The 15,289-nt window shown below is 38.8% G+C and overlaps 1 protein-coding gene across 37 annotated transcripts in view; it reads left to right on the top strand.

The window, feature by feature from the left end:
- LOC136837145 (1-phosphatidylinositol 4,5-bisphosphate phosphodiesterase delta-4-like) overlaps positions 1 to 15,289 on the top strand; it is a 377,469-nt gene that overhangs the window by 101,221 nt on the left and 260,959 nt on the right. For 2 of the 37 annotated variants that reach the window (XM_067101796.1, XM_067101783.1), the window contains exon 1: positions 2,894 to 3,036. The exons of 33 other annotated variants lie outside the window; for them this stretch is intronic. In XM_067101796.1, the coding sequence (XP_066957897.1) occupies positions 3,006 to 3,036 (31 nt within the window). In that variant the 5' untranslated portion in view covers positions 2,894 to 3,005. Of the gene's footprint in view, positions 1 to 2,888; positions 3,037 to 15,289 lie in introns of those variants that run through there. 2 more of the 37 variants (XM_067101795.1, XM_067101779.1) reach the window with 2 other exon arrangements.

The raw sequence follows: 15,289 nt of genomic DNA, 5'->3' as shown, positions 1-15,289 counted from the left end.
TGTTGTCAGGTTTGAGGTAGTTTACTCTTCGTCTTCATCCATAGCATTGAATCGAAGGGAATTCATCAAACCAATGACATTCGTCAAAGCGCCCACCTTGCTTTCGAACTTCTTTCTCTCCACCGCAAGATGGCTGCTTCAGTCCCCCTTCTGTAAGCTCTGTGGCCATTGTTCCGACCATTTCAAGGAGAGAGTTTCTTTTGTCAGGGCAGGTCACCTCTTTCCAAATTTACTTAGTTTAAAAAAACGGCACACTTGCTCTTCCCGTCCTGACTGACAAGAAACGTTTGGCAGCTCTGTCCAGCTTCCATTTTCAGAAATTCATGTCTAATTTTCCACCCTTCAACAAGCAAGGCAAGTGTATCTCCTCCGTCGGATCAAGTCCCTGTCTTTTCCTCTCTTCTGTCTTCTGTTCCTCTCGTTCGGTCCGGGCCTAGGCTAGATATGCTCATTTGGTGGCCCCATTAACCTCTATATATACACCTATATATATATATATATATATATATTACACATTTTTACGCACACATGTGTGTATATATATCATGCATTCATATATACATATTTATACATACATGCTTACATACGTACAGTGTATGAGCATACATTAGGTGTATGTGCACACGCTCAGCTTTTCTTTTATTAGTATAATGAAATTTTAACTTGTTAAATTCATTATCCAGCGAAGTTTGTTATGAATGTGAAGCAGTCATAACAAATGAAGCTTATGAACTGTTTTCATCATTATCTCGCATCATCCACTTTGTACAGTGAAATAATGACTGTTGTGAAAGCGACGAGTCTTTTCCTTGTGTTCAGCGATTTTCATTTCCCCGAAGGAAATGACGAAGGCAGCCCCCGGACCGTCTTTAAAGGGAGACTGAACCTTAGACGGAACTTGAGCCACAGGTAAAAGTCGCTCTATTTTTTGAACTCCTGGTGATCTAGATATATGGCTACCTCCAGTGCATTGGAACGACATTATATTTTATCCCGTCTCTCTCTCTCTCTCTCTCTCTCTCTCTCTCTCTCTCTCTCTCTCTCTCTCTCTCTTTGCACATGAGTTGTCTCAAAAACTTATTGAAGGATTGTTATCTAGGTGTTGCAGCAGAAAGCTGCTCAAACTGAAAAACTCTCCTCCTCAGACTGGTTGTGCCAGTCATCTGGTAGAGAGGACTAAGGCTTAAACGAGAGTAATTAGTTGTCACCTGCGAGTATCCTGTTTATTTATTATCGTCTGTTTTTTTTACTTCTGATTATTTTATTATGAAAAATGAGCTTGGTATGCTGTGATGTTTTGCGGATATTTTACGTACGATATCTTCATCTAGATTATTATTATGTATATCTTGTTCCATTTCTCGGGAAGACATGAAAATGTAGATTTGGATGTCGAGAACTATATTAAACATTTGCGCCGATTTTTACACAGGATGCACAACAAAATGGATTCAACACAGTTCGTAAGGACTCGCTATTAATGAAGTGTGAGATCAGTATTTTCTCTACATTGAGAATTGTAAGTTTTGCCAATGATTGCTGTATTTTCAGGACACTGAATCAGAAAAAAAAAGACTAAGTTTTATGTGTCGATAACATTTTATGGCTTTTTTTTTTTGTTTTTAACTTAGATTCAGACACTCGAGATAAAGTTGCTGGTGACTGGCCCTGAGGCCAAGCCGTGAGGAACAGTTGTTACCTTACTGGTTCAGATCGTCTTGGGACAGCTGAAAGGAGTTTCTTGCATTTTTGTTTCCTGTAAAAGAAAACTGTTGAGATGGCTTTGTGTGTCCGTCCGCGCTTCTTCTCTCCGCCTTCAGATTTTAAAAACTACTAAGGATAGAGGGCAGCAATTTGGTATGTTGATCATCCACCCCAAAACCATCAAACATACCTAATTGCAGCGCTCTAGCCTAAGTAGTTTTTTTTTTTTTTATTTAAGGTAAAGTTAGCCATGATCGTGTGTCTGGCACCACTATAGGTGCCAACAACACAGGCCACCACCGGGCCGCGGTTGAGATTTTCATAGCCCGTGGCTTAGAGTTTCATACAGCATTATACACTGTACAGAAAACCCGATTGCGCCGAAGAAGCTTCGGCGCATTTTTTACTTATTTTTCGTTACAATTTATCTCAATGATATGAAGTGGTGTTGGAAGAGCAGGAGCCTTTAGACCAAGGTCGATTTCATTAAATTTGGTGTTGGTTGCGATTTAGGATTATTTCAGTTTCTGATATTCGCTGCGGTGTTTGCGCTCGCTGTTTTGCAAGTCACGGATGTATTCGTCAGATTCATGCAAGTGCGCAGACTTTTACGCGCACACTTAATTCTTGCTTATAGCTTTGAGTCAGTGGTGCATTTGGCTCTGTAGAGGTGAATCCTTGCTTGTTCCTTTTACATGTTTATGGCATGGCGTGGGATTTGGGTCATAAGTTGGTCATCCCTCCATCTGGTCCGGGACCAACACGCCAACAATGAATCAGGGGAACTTAACATTTATTGTCAATCTGAGAAGGTTCAGCTGGCATTAAGAAAATGACTAAGTGTTATTTAAGTTATAGGTTAATCGAGATTTAGGTACACTGTTAGTTTCCGCTGACAATCGCAGCTATGTATGGATTCTTTTTTCTGAGACCAAGCTCTAACATAAATTTTTACATGGTATTTTTCAATCATAGGCATAAGTAAATTCCTGTTATCGACCTTCATAAATATGAAATCCTGTCACTTCGAATGTAAATATAATTTGAGACCTTTGGTGGCGTTTATTATATAATCCGCTGATTGATTATAATGCTGGTGTGTCTTATCAGTTGCATTAAATGATTGAGACTTGGTAATATGTTAAGTTTGTAGTGGGAAGATTCATTGCTGCTCCGTGTTTCAGTGACGAACGACTTCTGAAACTCTTGTCTCTGTTTGAGACAACGAAGTTGAACTTCCTCTGCCGGCAGCGAAGTGTCTCCAATTTTTGCCCTGGAAACTTCCGGCGACACAAGATACCATGCGAATCGTCAGTCCTTCTTTCATATCAGGTATTTCAAGTTCTGGAGGAGTGGAAGACGGCCACCGACAGATAAGTAGTTTTCGCCTACTTTGCATTCCTCTCCAGACAGCCAATGGGGCTGGAGGCCGCACTGATACTCGGAAAAACCCCGTTCTTTTCATTGTTGGTCATAGTGAATATGGAAACAACTCGTTTCTAGATTCTTCTGAATAGGGAAGAATGAAGTGATAAATCAGCGTATCTTCTGAACATTGCAATCGTGCTATCGTAGAGGGTGCGGTGTTCATTATCAGATATCATCTGAATGTTGATTTGACCTGATATGAGCTGGCTGGGATATGAAGGTGTGAATGGCAGTTTTAAAAGTATTCTTATATATATATATATATATATATATATATATATATATATATATATATATATATATATATATATATATATATATATATATATATATATTTGTGTGTGTGTGTGTGTGTATAATCTCGGAGGCGAAGGGAAAGGGCACCATTGTTACTAGTTTGTTACGCCAGCGTTTCACGGCAGTTGCTGTCGTCGCATTTTGAAGGCTGCAATAATTAAAAAACCTTCTTACAAAAAGTCACATTAAAACACGAATATATGCATAAATTATAAGACAAATGAAAACATGGGGAATTGGCACAACACATACTTAAACGGCTAAAGTAATAAGACTAAAAATATAAGTTTTGTCATGAGCCTAGCAAAAGCAAGAAAGGACGAGAGAAGAAAAACATAAACAAAAGGTTAAGCGATAAACAAGTGCCCAGAGGTTGTTTCAGTGTTTAGGGTTGGGACGTCTTCTTTATAATAATAGATTCAAGTATATTGAGGTCATTTTCGTTTTGGCCTTGTCCTATTATAGAAAAATAAAAGAACATTTTTACATGGTTTCTTATATTTGAATTCTCTGGATTAGTCAGTTTACATCCAGTTCTGTAACTTGCACCATTACGAGAATCTATGCGAATCCGTAGCAGTCTGCTGGTGCATCCGACGTAAATCCCACGATCACATCTTGGGCACACATTTTTGTAAACAATGTTCGGAGACAAGAGATGGCCAAGACGATCCTTGATTTTAAATAGCGATCCAGTAGTGCGTGGATTCTTGGGTATAAGTTTCAAGTCTACAGCTGAGAACGTTCTTTGGAACATGGCCAAACTTTTTTTAAAGGTGTTGTCATTCAGGTAGGGAAAATCAGCATACGTGTTCATTTTCGGTGCAGTTGTGATGGAAGGTGTTGGATTCATTTTGGCATTCAACATTTTATAAAGCCTTCTGGAGACCAGTCTCGTAGGACAACAGTTGTTCCTGAAATAAGTTGTCAAGAATGTAACTTCATTATGAAACATGTAACTTCATCATGAAACATGGTCCAAGTTAAGGAATAAGTAAAAGCTCTGTGTAGTAAAGTTGAAATAGCATGATTTTGAAGTAAAAAAAAAGGGTGGGGGACTATAGAAATTCATACCTAACCCTGTGAAAGTACTTTTTCGGAGTACGCCTGTAAGGAAAGCCATAGTTGTATCTGGAGACAAGGACATCGAGGAAAGGGAGCTTATTATTCGTCTCCCTCTCCAGAGTAAGATTAATATAAGGATGCTGGCTGTTAACAAAATCTTAAAACATTTCTGCGTCGTGTTTTTGTCGAAACAGAGCAGACGCGTCATCTACATACCTCCGGTAAAATAAGGGAAGGCAGCTCAGGGGACAGTCATCCATGATGGCCTCTTCCAGGGAGGCCACGAAAATATTCGCCACAGCGGGTCCCAAAGGCGACCCTATTGCAACCCCCTCCACCTGCATATACAGGGTACCATTAAAAATAAAGGCGGTGTCCAGCATGGCCAGTTCTAAAAATTGTTCAAATAACTTTCAGTTAAAAATATTAAGACTGGAGTCAGGGTCAGGAACAAATGATTTAAAATAATTTCAATAGTTTCTGTAATGGAACATTAGTAAAGAGAGATTCAATGTCGAGGAAAACCATAAATAAATCTGAATCCTGAATGATGATCTCTTCTTTGGCCTGAGCAGAGTTAGGTAAAGAAAACTTTTATTTTTTTAGAGGTTCTAGAAGTGGTACCAAAAATTTAGCTATTTTCTAGTTAACAGTATTTCGTAATGACAATATCGGTCGTAAAGGGACTCCATTTATTTTATTTTAGAATTCTTAAAAATCTGTTGATTCTGTCTTCAACTTCGATTATATTCTGGAGATCTGGTAAGCCTATTTTTATATGGATTGCCACGAGTAGTGAGGTCTTGGAGGGAGGGAACATAGAAGCTTTAGTCTCATCAGGAACTGGTGGGTTATGAACCTTCACCACAAAGTCAGGAATGAGTGAGAGCAGCAGGAACCCCTGCCTTCTAAATGCCGGAATAGATATGACAGGCCATGTAACTCACCAAAAGGCTTAAGCAGAACTAAGGCTAGTATGAGATCCCTATTTCAAGACCCTCAGAGGCTCACATGGTGCCTGTAACAATATGTGAATGTTGTGATCTAGATTTTGTAAGTAATCATTGTATGAATATTATTTTGTACGCTGTCTTAAGTTTGTGAGTCATATCTGTTGTTTATCTTTTAGCAAGTCACGTGACCAGAACGGCATTCGCATCTCCCCCGCTCTCCAAAATATTTGGCTCGTGATAACTGTATATCTAATTGGTAACCTGTTTAATAAACTAATGTTAACTGCCCTCAGCTTATCAATAAGAACCCGTAACAGTGCCCAAGTTACACTTCAGAGAACGAGGGTCATAGCCCATTCTGAAGGTCTGAGTTTGTGGGATAGGCAAGACTGTTCAAAGCTCCTCATGAGTAAGGACAACCTTCCTAGGAAGAGAGGGCCATGTCATTAATTGGAATACCTGGCTAAAGCTAGAGTGATAGACTTAACCTAAAAGAACTGAGAGGAGCTTGGCTCAATGAGGGTGGACAAGGAAGCCTGTAGTCTGATGTAAAGTGGTTTTGAATCGACAGATCCTCGATCTGTGACACCAGTCACAGATGGCCCAATTCCCTTGATATACAGTTGATGAAGACTCCAGAGGAAATCAACCATCTGCCCAGTCTTGCAAGAATATAATCTTTCTTGACATGAGCCTTCACATACTGGTGGTACCTCAGTATGTGGGGCTGACGAAGAAGTGTAGACCGAGGGAGACTGGGAAGCCCTGTGGGCGTCTCGTCCAGAAGGGCTTGGAGATCGACGTGCCACTTGTTTTGTTTTGTTATGTGGCTAACGAGATGCCACTAGTGTCATCCTGAGACCTGCGGTGATCAACACTGTTGATCAGAGTATCAGAGTAAACGTGGAATATGGAATATGAGCCTGAGAGAGATTGATTAATTGATGCCATTGAGGTTTTTTCTAAAATAATGCCGTCATTTTCACCTGGGTACACTGCATTAAAAATAATTACGAATATTCCAGCTTTAGATTGTGTGGTGTTTATCACCAATGATATTTCATCTCCATCATGATTGATTTTGATGAACAAGAATAGACTGAATGCATGTTACCACACCTTATTTCAGTGCTGCCCTTGCAGTTATTTTCCAATACCTAGGCTATTAAAGGATTACTTTTCCTGTGCGTAAGATATAGTATAGTAGTATACCCATAAGGTGGCAGTTGACGTTGTTTGCGTGGTTCATGGCAGAATAAGAGGTCTCTGAGTAAGAAATATTTGACCTGAACAGTTCAAGGCAAAACCGGTACGTAAGTATATTCTTTAAAAAATGCCTCTATGTCTCGGGAGGAAGCAGCGTTCGTATCAGACAGTGTTTAGGTAATGTTTTGAATAAAGTTTGAAGGTTACAAGGTCAAGTTGGGTTCTACTTAGTGGTGGCCGTCCCTTAGCAACGCTTCCTTAGTAACCACGTTGGACCCCATTGTAACAGTTTCTTAAAATGTTTCTTGACTCAGTAGATTAGGAATCATAAGGAATGGTTACATAACTTGTAACATTTTACGTGATTGGAAGGTTTTCCGTTCTCATTGTGAAAGCACTTTTTTCATATTGTTATTATTAATACATCGATGGCTTTGTTTTAGTGATCAGTCTGCGTAAAGAATATCCGCTCTTGAAATTCAAAATACTAAGAATTATTTCTTATCCTTTTTTCCCATACGCCATGTTCCCCCTTTCGAGTTGGTGGTGCAAAAGGGCAAACCCCCAGGTTCTCGGGTAGTGTCTGGCAGAGGGAGATAAGCTAACCCCTGCCCGTTCCTTAACGCTGGTACACATTCAAAAGTAGGTCGATTGTTGAGCGACAGACAGGTAGCAAGCCACAGCACTTGCGAATTAAACCCCAGTGACGCTCATCTTGATGCTGTATCTTGCTCCGTAATGTATTAATCATAGATAATGACCTCCTGCATTCAGCGTCAATGGATGATGATTATTTACAAACGTGGGTGTGGTGACTGATTTCAGTGACAATTAGCCTACCTGAGGTCAATAAGAGAAAGCAGTACGCTTAAACTTGTCAACTGATGAGAACACATCAGATCCTCTCAAGAGGCTCTAGTGCCAAATAACATAACGGCTGGCCGTTAGTATTAATACCTTAAGTCTGTTAATTTCCTTGAGGAGAATTCCACGAAGTTTGCCCAACTAAGGAAAATTCCTTGATTCAGCGCAAAAATTCCACAACCATCCTACCACTAATTTCGCTCGCGCGAATTGCTTCGCGACCGCCCGACAGGTCGGCCAGAAAGACCGATTAGTAGCGTTCCTCTGTGGCTGTTGTGCTTGTGGCTTTTCCCCGTAAGTTCTTCCGTTTGTGCCGTCCATCCTCATCCTCCATAATGGAAACAAGGCGTCAACAGAAACGTCATCAAGTTCCTCTAATTGGAAACAACCTAGGAACTAACAATGACAAGTCTGTTTACTTTTCCTATCAAAAATAAGTACTCAAGTTTATAATTATGAACTTCATAATAAGGAGTGCGATCGCAGTTGACTGTAGCATCTATTACAAAAAAAAAAGCAAAAATAAGCATGTTGAGATAAAGGGAGAGAGCACGTGTTAGGAAGCCATTTAGAACACAGAACGAATTCTATGATCATTAGTTGCTTAAAGGGATTCTACTGTATGTACAGTAGATAGATGTAGTTCGGATTATAGTACGGTTGTTGTTAAGTCAATTCTGGTGAATTATTAATAATCCACTAAGGTGAATATCCAATAAGTTAACCATGTAATCTCATCTACCATTGAGCCAAGTCAGTATCTTTCAGTCTTCCTCTCCTTTAACACCTGAAAGATGCACTCTCCCCCACCAACTGATCGTGAATTTTTTCCACATGGCCCAGCCATCACAACTGATCTGTCCTTGCACTTACGCTAGCCTTTTTACCACTGCTACTTATCTCAACATTTCCGATCTTTCAGTTCCTCTTTTGCCATATATACTACATATATGGCATCACAACAGCTTTAACCTTTGTTTTTCTTTGTTTATTCGTATGCAACACTGCCATTTACTAATGTAAAGGAGAAACAGCTCGAAAATCCCTTCATACACTTGCTCTTTGATTCCAAGTTTCTTCCAGCATATTTTGCACATAGCCTGGTGCCTTCCTTGCCTCACCTAGCCTATTCTCTGAGTCTCCTCTTCTCTCATCCTTAGTTATTCTTTTTTATGTAATACATATCTCCTCTGATCCGCTACCTCCATTCTTCCACCATCCATAAGAGCATCAATTGCTCCATCTTTCTGGCATATATTTACCCTTGTATTCTTACTTAGTTTCTGGAGTTTCTCTTAACAGTCCCAAGTCTGAACTATACCATTTGCAAATCATCAGCCATTCCACACTGATTAAAGTCTCATTTTCATTTGCCACAACTTTCACTTATATTTAACTTCTTACATTTAACTTTCTCTCTGACTTTGAGTTCCTGCATCACCCCATCCATAAAGAAATTAGTCATAGAGACATAACAAGCACTTTTTCAGGCCCACTTCTGTGCCGACAAGTACCACACTTAACAGTTGATTTTCTATAGCAAACATCCTCAATATTTTATGGGCTCACATTCAGTTCTTCAACTAACCTTTTCAAAACAGACATGATCCACACACCCTGGGCTGTCGGAACGCAACTGTTCTTTGTGTGTGTGTGTGTGTGTGTGTGTGTGTGTGTGTTGTGTGTGTGTGTGTGCTGTACACATTCACATCTCTCCTTCCTACCTGCAAATGTACAGTGCAGATACGTTACTTAGTATTTTTTACGCTTGTGCAAAAGATGACCTTGGATCTTACGAATGTAATATAATGAATGATTGCAAAGGGAAAGGAAGTAGTTCATTATTTCTATGCAAATAGAGCTTAAGTATCTACCTGCTGTTGCCACGGATGGCCGTCCCAAGTTTGGCGATGACATCACCCAGCAACGTTCCGTTTGGGCGAGGGAGAAGGGGCTACGGTTTAGAAAAGCCAAAGGGATCCTGATCCTTTCCGTGTGGTTTAATGTTAGCGGTGGCTTATTTCTTTTATCTTAGTCTCTCTGCAAAAGTAGAGTGAAGTGAGCTTAGGTTCTTCTCTTTTACGTCAACTATTTCATAACTGCGTTTATTAACGTCTTATAAACAATACACACTGTTCATAATCTTCTGGGATATGTCTTCGTCATTATTACTATTTCCTGAACTGCCGTAAGAATGAATATCATAGAACTTACGGGTTTTATGCGTTACCTCTTTAGCTTGGCTGTTTCATCTGCTTTTGTGGGAACGGAGGAGATACTCTTCGGAAACGCAGGTTAGACAGTGAGCCATGTCAGTGTTTTGGGGCCGACTGACTTTGAGCGGCTGGAGCCAACGATGTCTCTGGAACGGGCAGTAGTTCAGTTTTTGTTGCTTAACTATAATTATATAGGAATATTTCCTCATAAAATAAAAAGCCTTTTCGTGTGTATCAGTCTCTACTCAGTGAATAGCAAGTTACAAGTCATCTCTTCCTTATAGGCTTATGTTCTTCCAATACCTATTCCTCAACATAGGGTAAAATTGAGACCGTCGTTGAAAGATGAAATAATAAAAGACAGCATTTAACGAAATTGCAATTTTGTAGTTAGAGTTCTTCAGTTTGCCTTCCTGTTAGAAGTTATTCACTCTACGACACATAAAGCAATCTCTCTCTCTCTCTCTCTCTCTCTCTCTCTCTCTCTCTCTCTCTCTCTCTCTCTCTCTCTCTCTCTACCATGTGAGTAGCCTATATGTCTTCTCTGTTTTGTTGCCACTTAAAATGAGAGGACCAAAGGCGTAGACGGATGATGTTTTCTCCGTGGAGCACCAGGTTGCAGCCCCTTTTACGGTCATTCGTGGTCCAGCACACGACGTTCTGGAGTTGCCCATTTTCCTGACGTCTGTCTCCCCGAAATAATGGCGGGCTTGTTCTGGTGGAAATGGATCGCTTTATATCTTGTGGCTCTTGCATGCTCGGTCGAGATGGAATTGTTTTCTTACCCAGGTCACGTTTTACATTGTCCTTCTTGCATATGGAAATCAGCATTTTTTCTTTCGTTATGAGCTTTTGCATTGCTTGCTCGCGAGTTCTGTCTTTTCCAGATATCTTTTTGAGATCCTGTATCATCTACGTATATCTCCTTGTACATGTGTGGCACTGGTCAGTCTCATGTCATTGAGGAATTGTCCGCCATGAGGGAGTGGATCTCATACGACGCTGTTGTTTCGTTTAGAAAAAGATCCCTAACCCTTTCCTTCTTTGCTTTGCCATTTCAGGTTGTTTATTCTACTGTTTGTCCCAGAGCAGAGACCAAGGACACAGAAGGATTTGAGTCCTAAAGATGTTTTTGCTCGAGCCGGGTTTGGAAATATCAATGCATGCCCCCCCCGACCCCCACCCCGCCCTCCCGCTCCTTTCAGAGCTCTCTCTCTCTCTCTCTCTCTCTCTCTCTCTCTCTCTCTCTCTCTCTCTCTCTCTCTGTAAGTATGTTTTATATATAAATATATATTATATATATATATATATATATATATATATATATATATATATATTTATATATATATATATATATACATATATATATTATATATATGTACATGTATATATATATATTATGTATGTATGTATACATGTACATATATAATGTGTACATGTATCTATGTATATATACATATATATGCCCATATATATATGTATATATATACACATACATACACATATGTGTGTGTGTGTGTCCGTATCTGTGTGTGTGTGTGAATTGAGAAGTTTGAAAAATTCCATAATGGGGTTATTGGGACAGCGGGAATCGTTGGTGAGTACAGTAGGACGATGGAGGAAAACAGCAAATGAGGCAGAACTGTTGTTTTGAAATTGACAGTTGCTAAGTGTGACCTAAGATTTGAAAGGGTAAGAGGCGTGAAGATCACGTAAGATATGGAAAAAATGTTAATGTGGGTGAATTTAGAGTGTTTCAGATGGTCTGGCCACGTGGAAGGAATGGAGGAAGATAGGTTTGTGAAGATTGCATGGTGTTGAAGGGACAGCGGGTAAAGAAAATTCTGGGTAGATGATTGGATAAAGATATTGGAAAGGTTGGTCGTCATCTTAAGGAAGAACGATCATGCGTGCCAGATGGAGGCAAAGGGCACAGTTTGTGTGGGACACTCGACGCCGCTTCTGATGACACATTTGTTTAGGCATTTGAAGCACTTAATGTTGTAAGGTTTCTGCTTTAAGCGTCATCCAAGTTTCAGCAGGAGATGTATGAATAAAACTTTGATTTTTTTCTCTGGAGACACTTCCTCTTAAGGGAAAATACCCTGCTGTTAATATATATATTTATATATATATATATATATATATATATATATTGTGTATATAGACATACATATATATATATATATATATATATATATATATATATATATATATATATATATACACATATATGTGTATGTATATATGTATATATATATATATATATATATATATATATATATATATATATATATATTATATATATACATATACTGTATAATATATGTACTATATATACATATATATACTGTATATGTATATATATGTATATATATATATATATATATATATATATATATATATATATATATATATATATATATATATATATATGTGTGTGTGTGTGTGTGTGTGTGTGTGTGTGTGTGTGTGTGTTATGTCCGTGCTTTTGATCTTTTCATGAACGAGTCGCATATATTTCGTCATGAATGAACTGGTTCTTTGGTGGTGCAAGTGCATTAGTAGAATGTACCATTTACAGAAATGAAATGAAATGGATATAATAGATAAGCACAACGAAAAGGACTGGCGTTTTATCAGAATGTTTTGAAACACCGGCTGTCCACATCATGGAAACCTGAGAAAAGGTCCTTTCGGAAAATCGTGTGACCGAAGCGACACACGTGGCAGTGACACTCTTGGTTATTTGGACATGTCCAGCATCCTCGTGATGTCTGGGCCACTTCAAGGGGAACAGTCGAGCCCAAGACTGGGGCGACCTTTTAGCAGTGATCGAGGCTTTTGCAGCTGAGGGTGGAGGGCGGCGGGAGGCCGCCGCCTCTCACAGTCAGTTGAGCCGGAGTTATGATCAAGAGCCCTCGGGAGGTGGAAGAGTTTTAGAGACTGTGGCCATAAAAGGTCGATTCAAATGAGCCTTCGATGCAACGCAGCCTAGTCTTCCAAAACAAATTTAGAAGCCTGTCCAACTGCTCGCCGTCACTGAAAGAAAGTGGAATCTTAAAAAAATCAGGACCAGTATATCAACCACCAACGCTCTGTGAAATCGTGGAACTGATAGTCTCAACCTTTTCCTATATGCAGTACTGTCAGTCTCGCTTTTTACTGTAGGAATAGTCAAGGTTTCAAGAAGATTTTTGCATCATATTTTGATGTGTAATTCGGTAATATTTAGGCAGATATCCGAAATGGGCTAGTTCGTGTGTGCGTGTGTATATATATATTCATGTGTGTGTGTGTGTTTGTGAGTGTAAATTTATATATATATATATATATATATATATATATATATATATATATATATATATATATATATATATATATATATATATATATATATATATATATATATATATATATATATATATATATATATATATATATATATATATATATATATATATATATATATATATTTATATATTTTTTTATATTTTATATATGTGTGTGTGAGTTTAGGGGCCTTGTAATTTTTGCCTTTTCATAACGAAGTTACCCTTCGTTTTGTTGATATTTCGCGTAATTTTTGCATTATAAACTCTTATTTATTTGGAAAGATCATTTAAGATCATTTACATCAAAATACAGACGCGCTCCGAAATTTTTTTTTCTTTGCAAAATTGATCAAAACGGAGACAGAAACTACTTTACTGATATTTTGGAACAGAAGGTTTTCACCTTCCTTGGATGATATATTTTTACAGAAGTCTGTGTAAGTGAGTGATGCTTGCAAAATTCACAAATTTATGAATATAGGTTTAGATACAAACGCCTTCTAATTTGAGTTATATTTGCATACAAAAGTGGTGATAAATACATGGGAAAATATTCTTTAAACGAAATACGGGCGCTGTATAAGGATATATTTGATGAGACACAAGCGTGTACTTTTCAGTATTGTGTCTTCAGTAAATGTGGCCGCCGAACTTTTTGAAGGAAGTATTTTTAACTAAGTGCACGCACTTGATATTTCAAACAGTAAATGTAAATTCCAAAAGATTCGTAAAATCATTCTCCTAATATTCTCCAAAAACTATCATTCTCCCACCGCTATGCGTGTGTGTGTGTGTGTGTGTGTGTGTGTGTGTGTGTGTGTGTGTGTGTGTAGGTGTAAGAAAGCTAAACCCTGCTCAGGGGCTTCTGGCAGAGAAAAGGGAGACTCCTCAGTTGGTCAAGCACCAAAGGCACAAGGCCTGGACGAATTCATGGAACACTGGGGACGGGAAGGACGAGGCCGCACCGAGTCTGACCGGAGAAAGCATGAGGGATAATGACCAGATGGCTGATGTGTCAGCAGTGATGATTAACAGGAATAATGCAAAAGTCGTGGATTTACAGTTCATTCCACAATATCCGATTCCTTTGGCTTATAGAATGAGAAGCCCCTGTGTATGAAAAAAAAAAAATTCGTTCTTAGAAGAGGCTGTAGCGCGAAAGAATCGTGAAGAGGTGACTCATATGGTAATTTGTGAAGGAAGTCAAATTCATTCTAGGTTTTACTTACTGGAAATAAATCCATTGTCACGTAAAGAATTCTGGTGCTGTTGATATCAAGGAACCTGTGCATCTGTTTCTACAGAGTTTTTGGAAGTGGCCGGAATAACGAAAAGTGCTGGAAATGCCAATGAGAACTCTCCCACCAGAAAGCGGGGTTATGCAACAGGGGCTGAAAACTCTTATGTGGCTGTGGGAGCCGTGCTCGAGTGATCGTCGCTTCTGGACCGGACTCATATGTGTACATTTGACGAATATGCTTGCGACGCAGGCTCTTGTAGGTCGTTGTTCTCTCTAAATCTAATCATGCCTATTTTTTATGTATATAGATTCAAGTACACTATAGATACGAAATTTGTTTCTACTTTTGTAAAAGACGACCCTCCTCTTCCTTAGGCATTCGCAGTGCACAGTCTGATGACACTTCAAACTTGTGTAGTTTAGTCCTTGTTTGTTGTGATTTTGCTTATTTAACGTTAGCCTTTTGAAGTAAGTATTCAGAGAGAGAGAGATAGAGAGAATTTTATGAGGAGTTTGACTGACTAGTCCGAAGTAGATTCCCCTATTTCATGAGTAATAGACAGAATGACAGTGACCAATGCCTCGGGAATCAGGAGCACCAAAGTTTGTGTTGCATTTGTACCTTGTGATGAGGTATTCTCTTTACCGGAGATGACAGGCCTGCTTCATAACCTCTAAGTCTTTGTTTGGTAGAAATACGATTGCAACGGTAGCTGTAGGTTTTGTAAGTAGGAAGCCCTTCCATATGGAATGATACGGGATTTGGGCAGTAAAACAAGCAATTCGCATAAGGACACTTAACGTATGTGGCTTGTATTTGTAAAAAGAGCAGTGTTGTACGAGAACACAATTTATATGAACTTTCTTTGAAAATTTTACGTTTCATTTTATATATAAAGTAGCAAGATAAAAATTATGAAACAGGCATAAATAAAAGCGCCATAGACGAATCATGAAGCTCTGAGGGTTATAGATTTTATT

Source organism: Macrobrachium rosenbergii, chromosome 58 (genome assembly GCF_040412425.1).
Source record: "Macrobrachium rosenbergii isolate ZJJX-2024 chromosome 58, ASM4041242v1, whole genome shotgun sequence".
Classification (NCBI taxonomy): domain Eukaryota; kingdom Metazoa; phylum Arthropoda; class Malacostraca; order Decapoda; family Palaemonidae; genus Macrobrachium; species Macrobrachium rosenbergii.
Note: the sequence above shows the minus strand (reverse complement) of the source record. Positions and strands in the feature narration are given on the sequence as shown.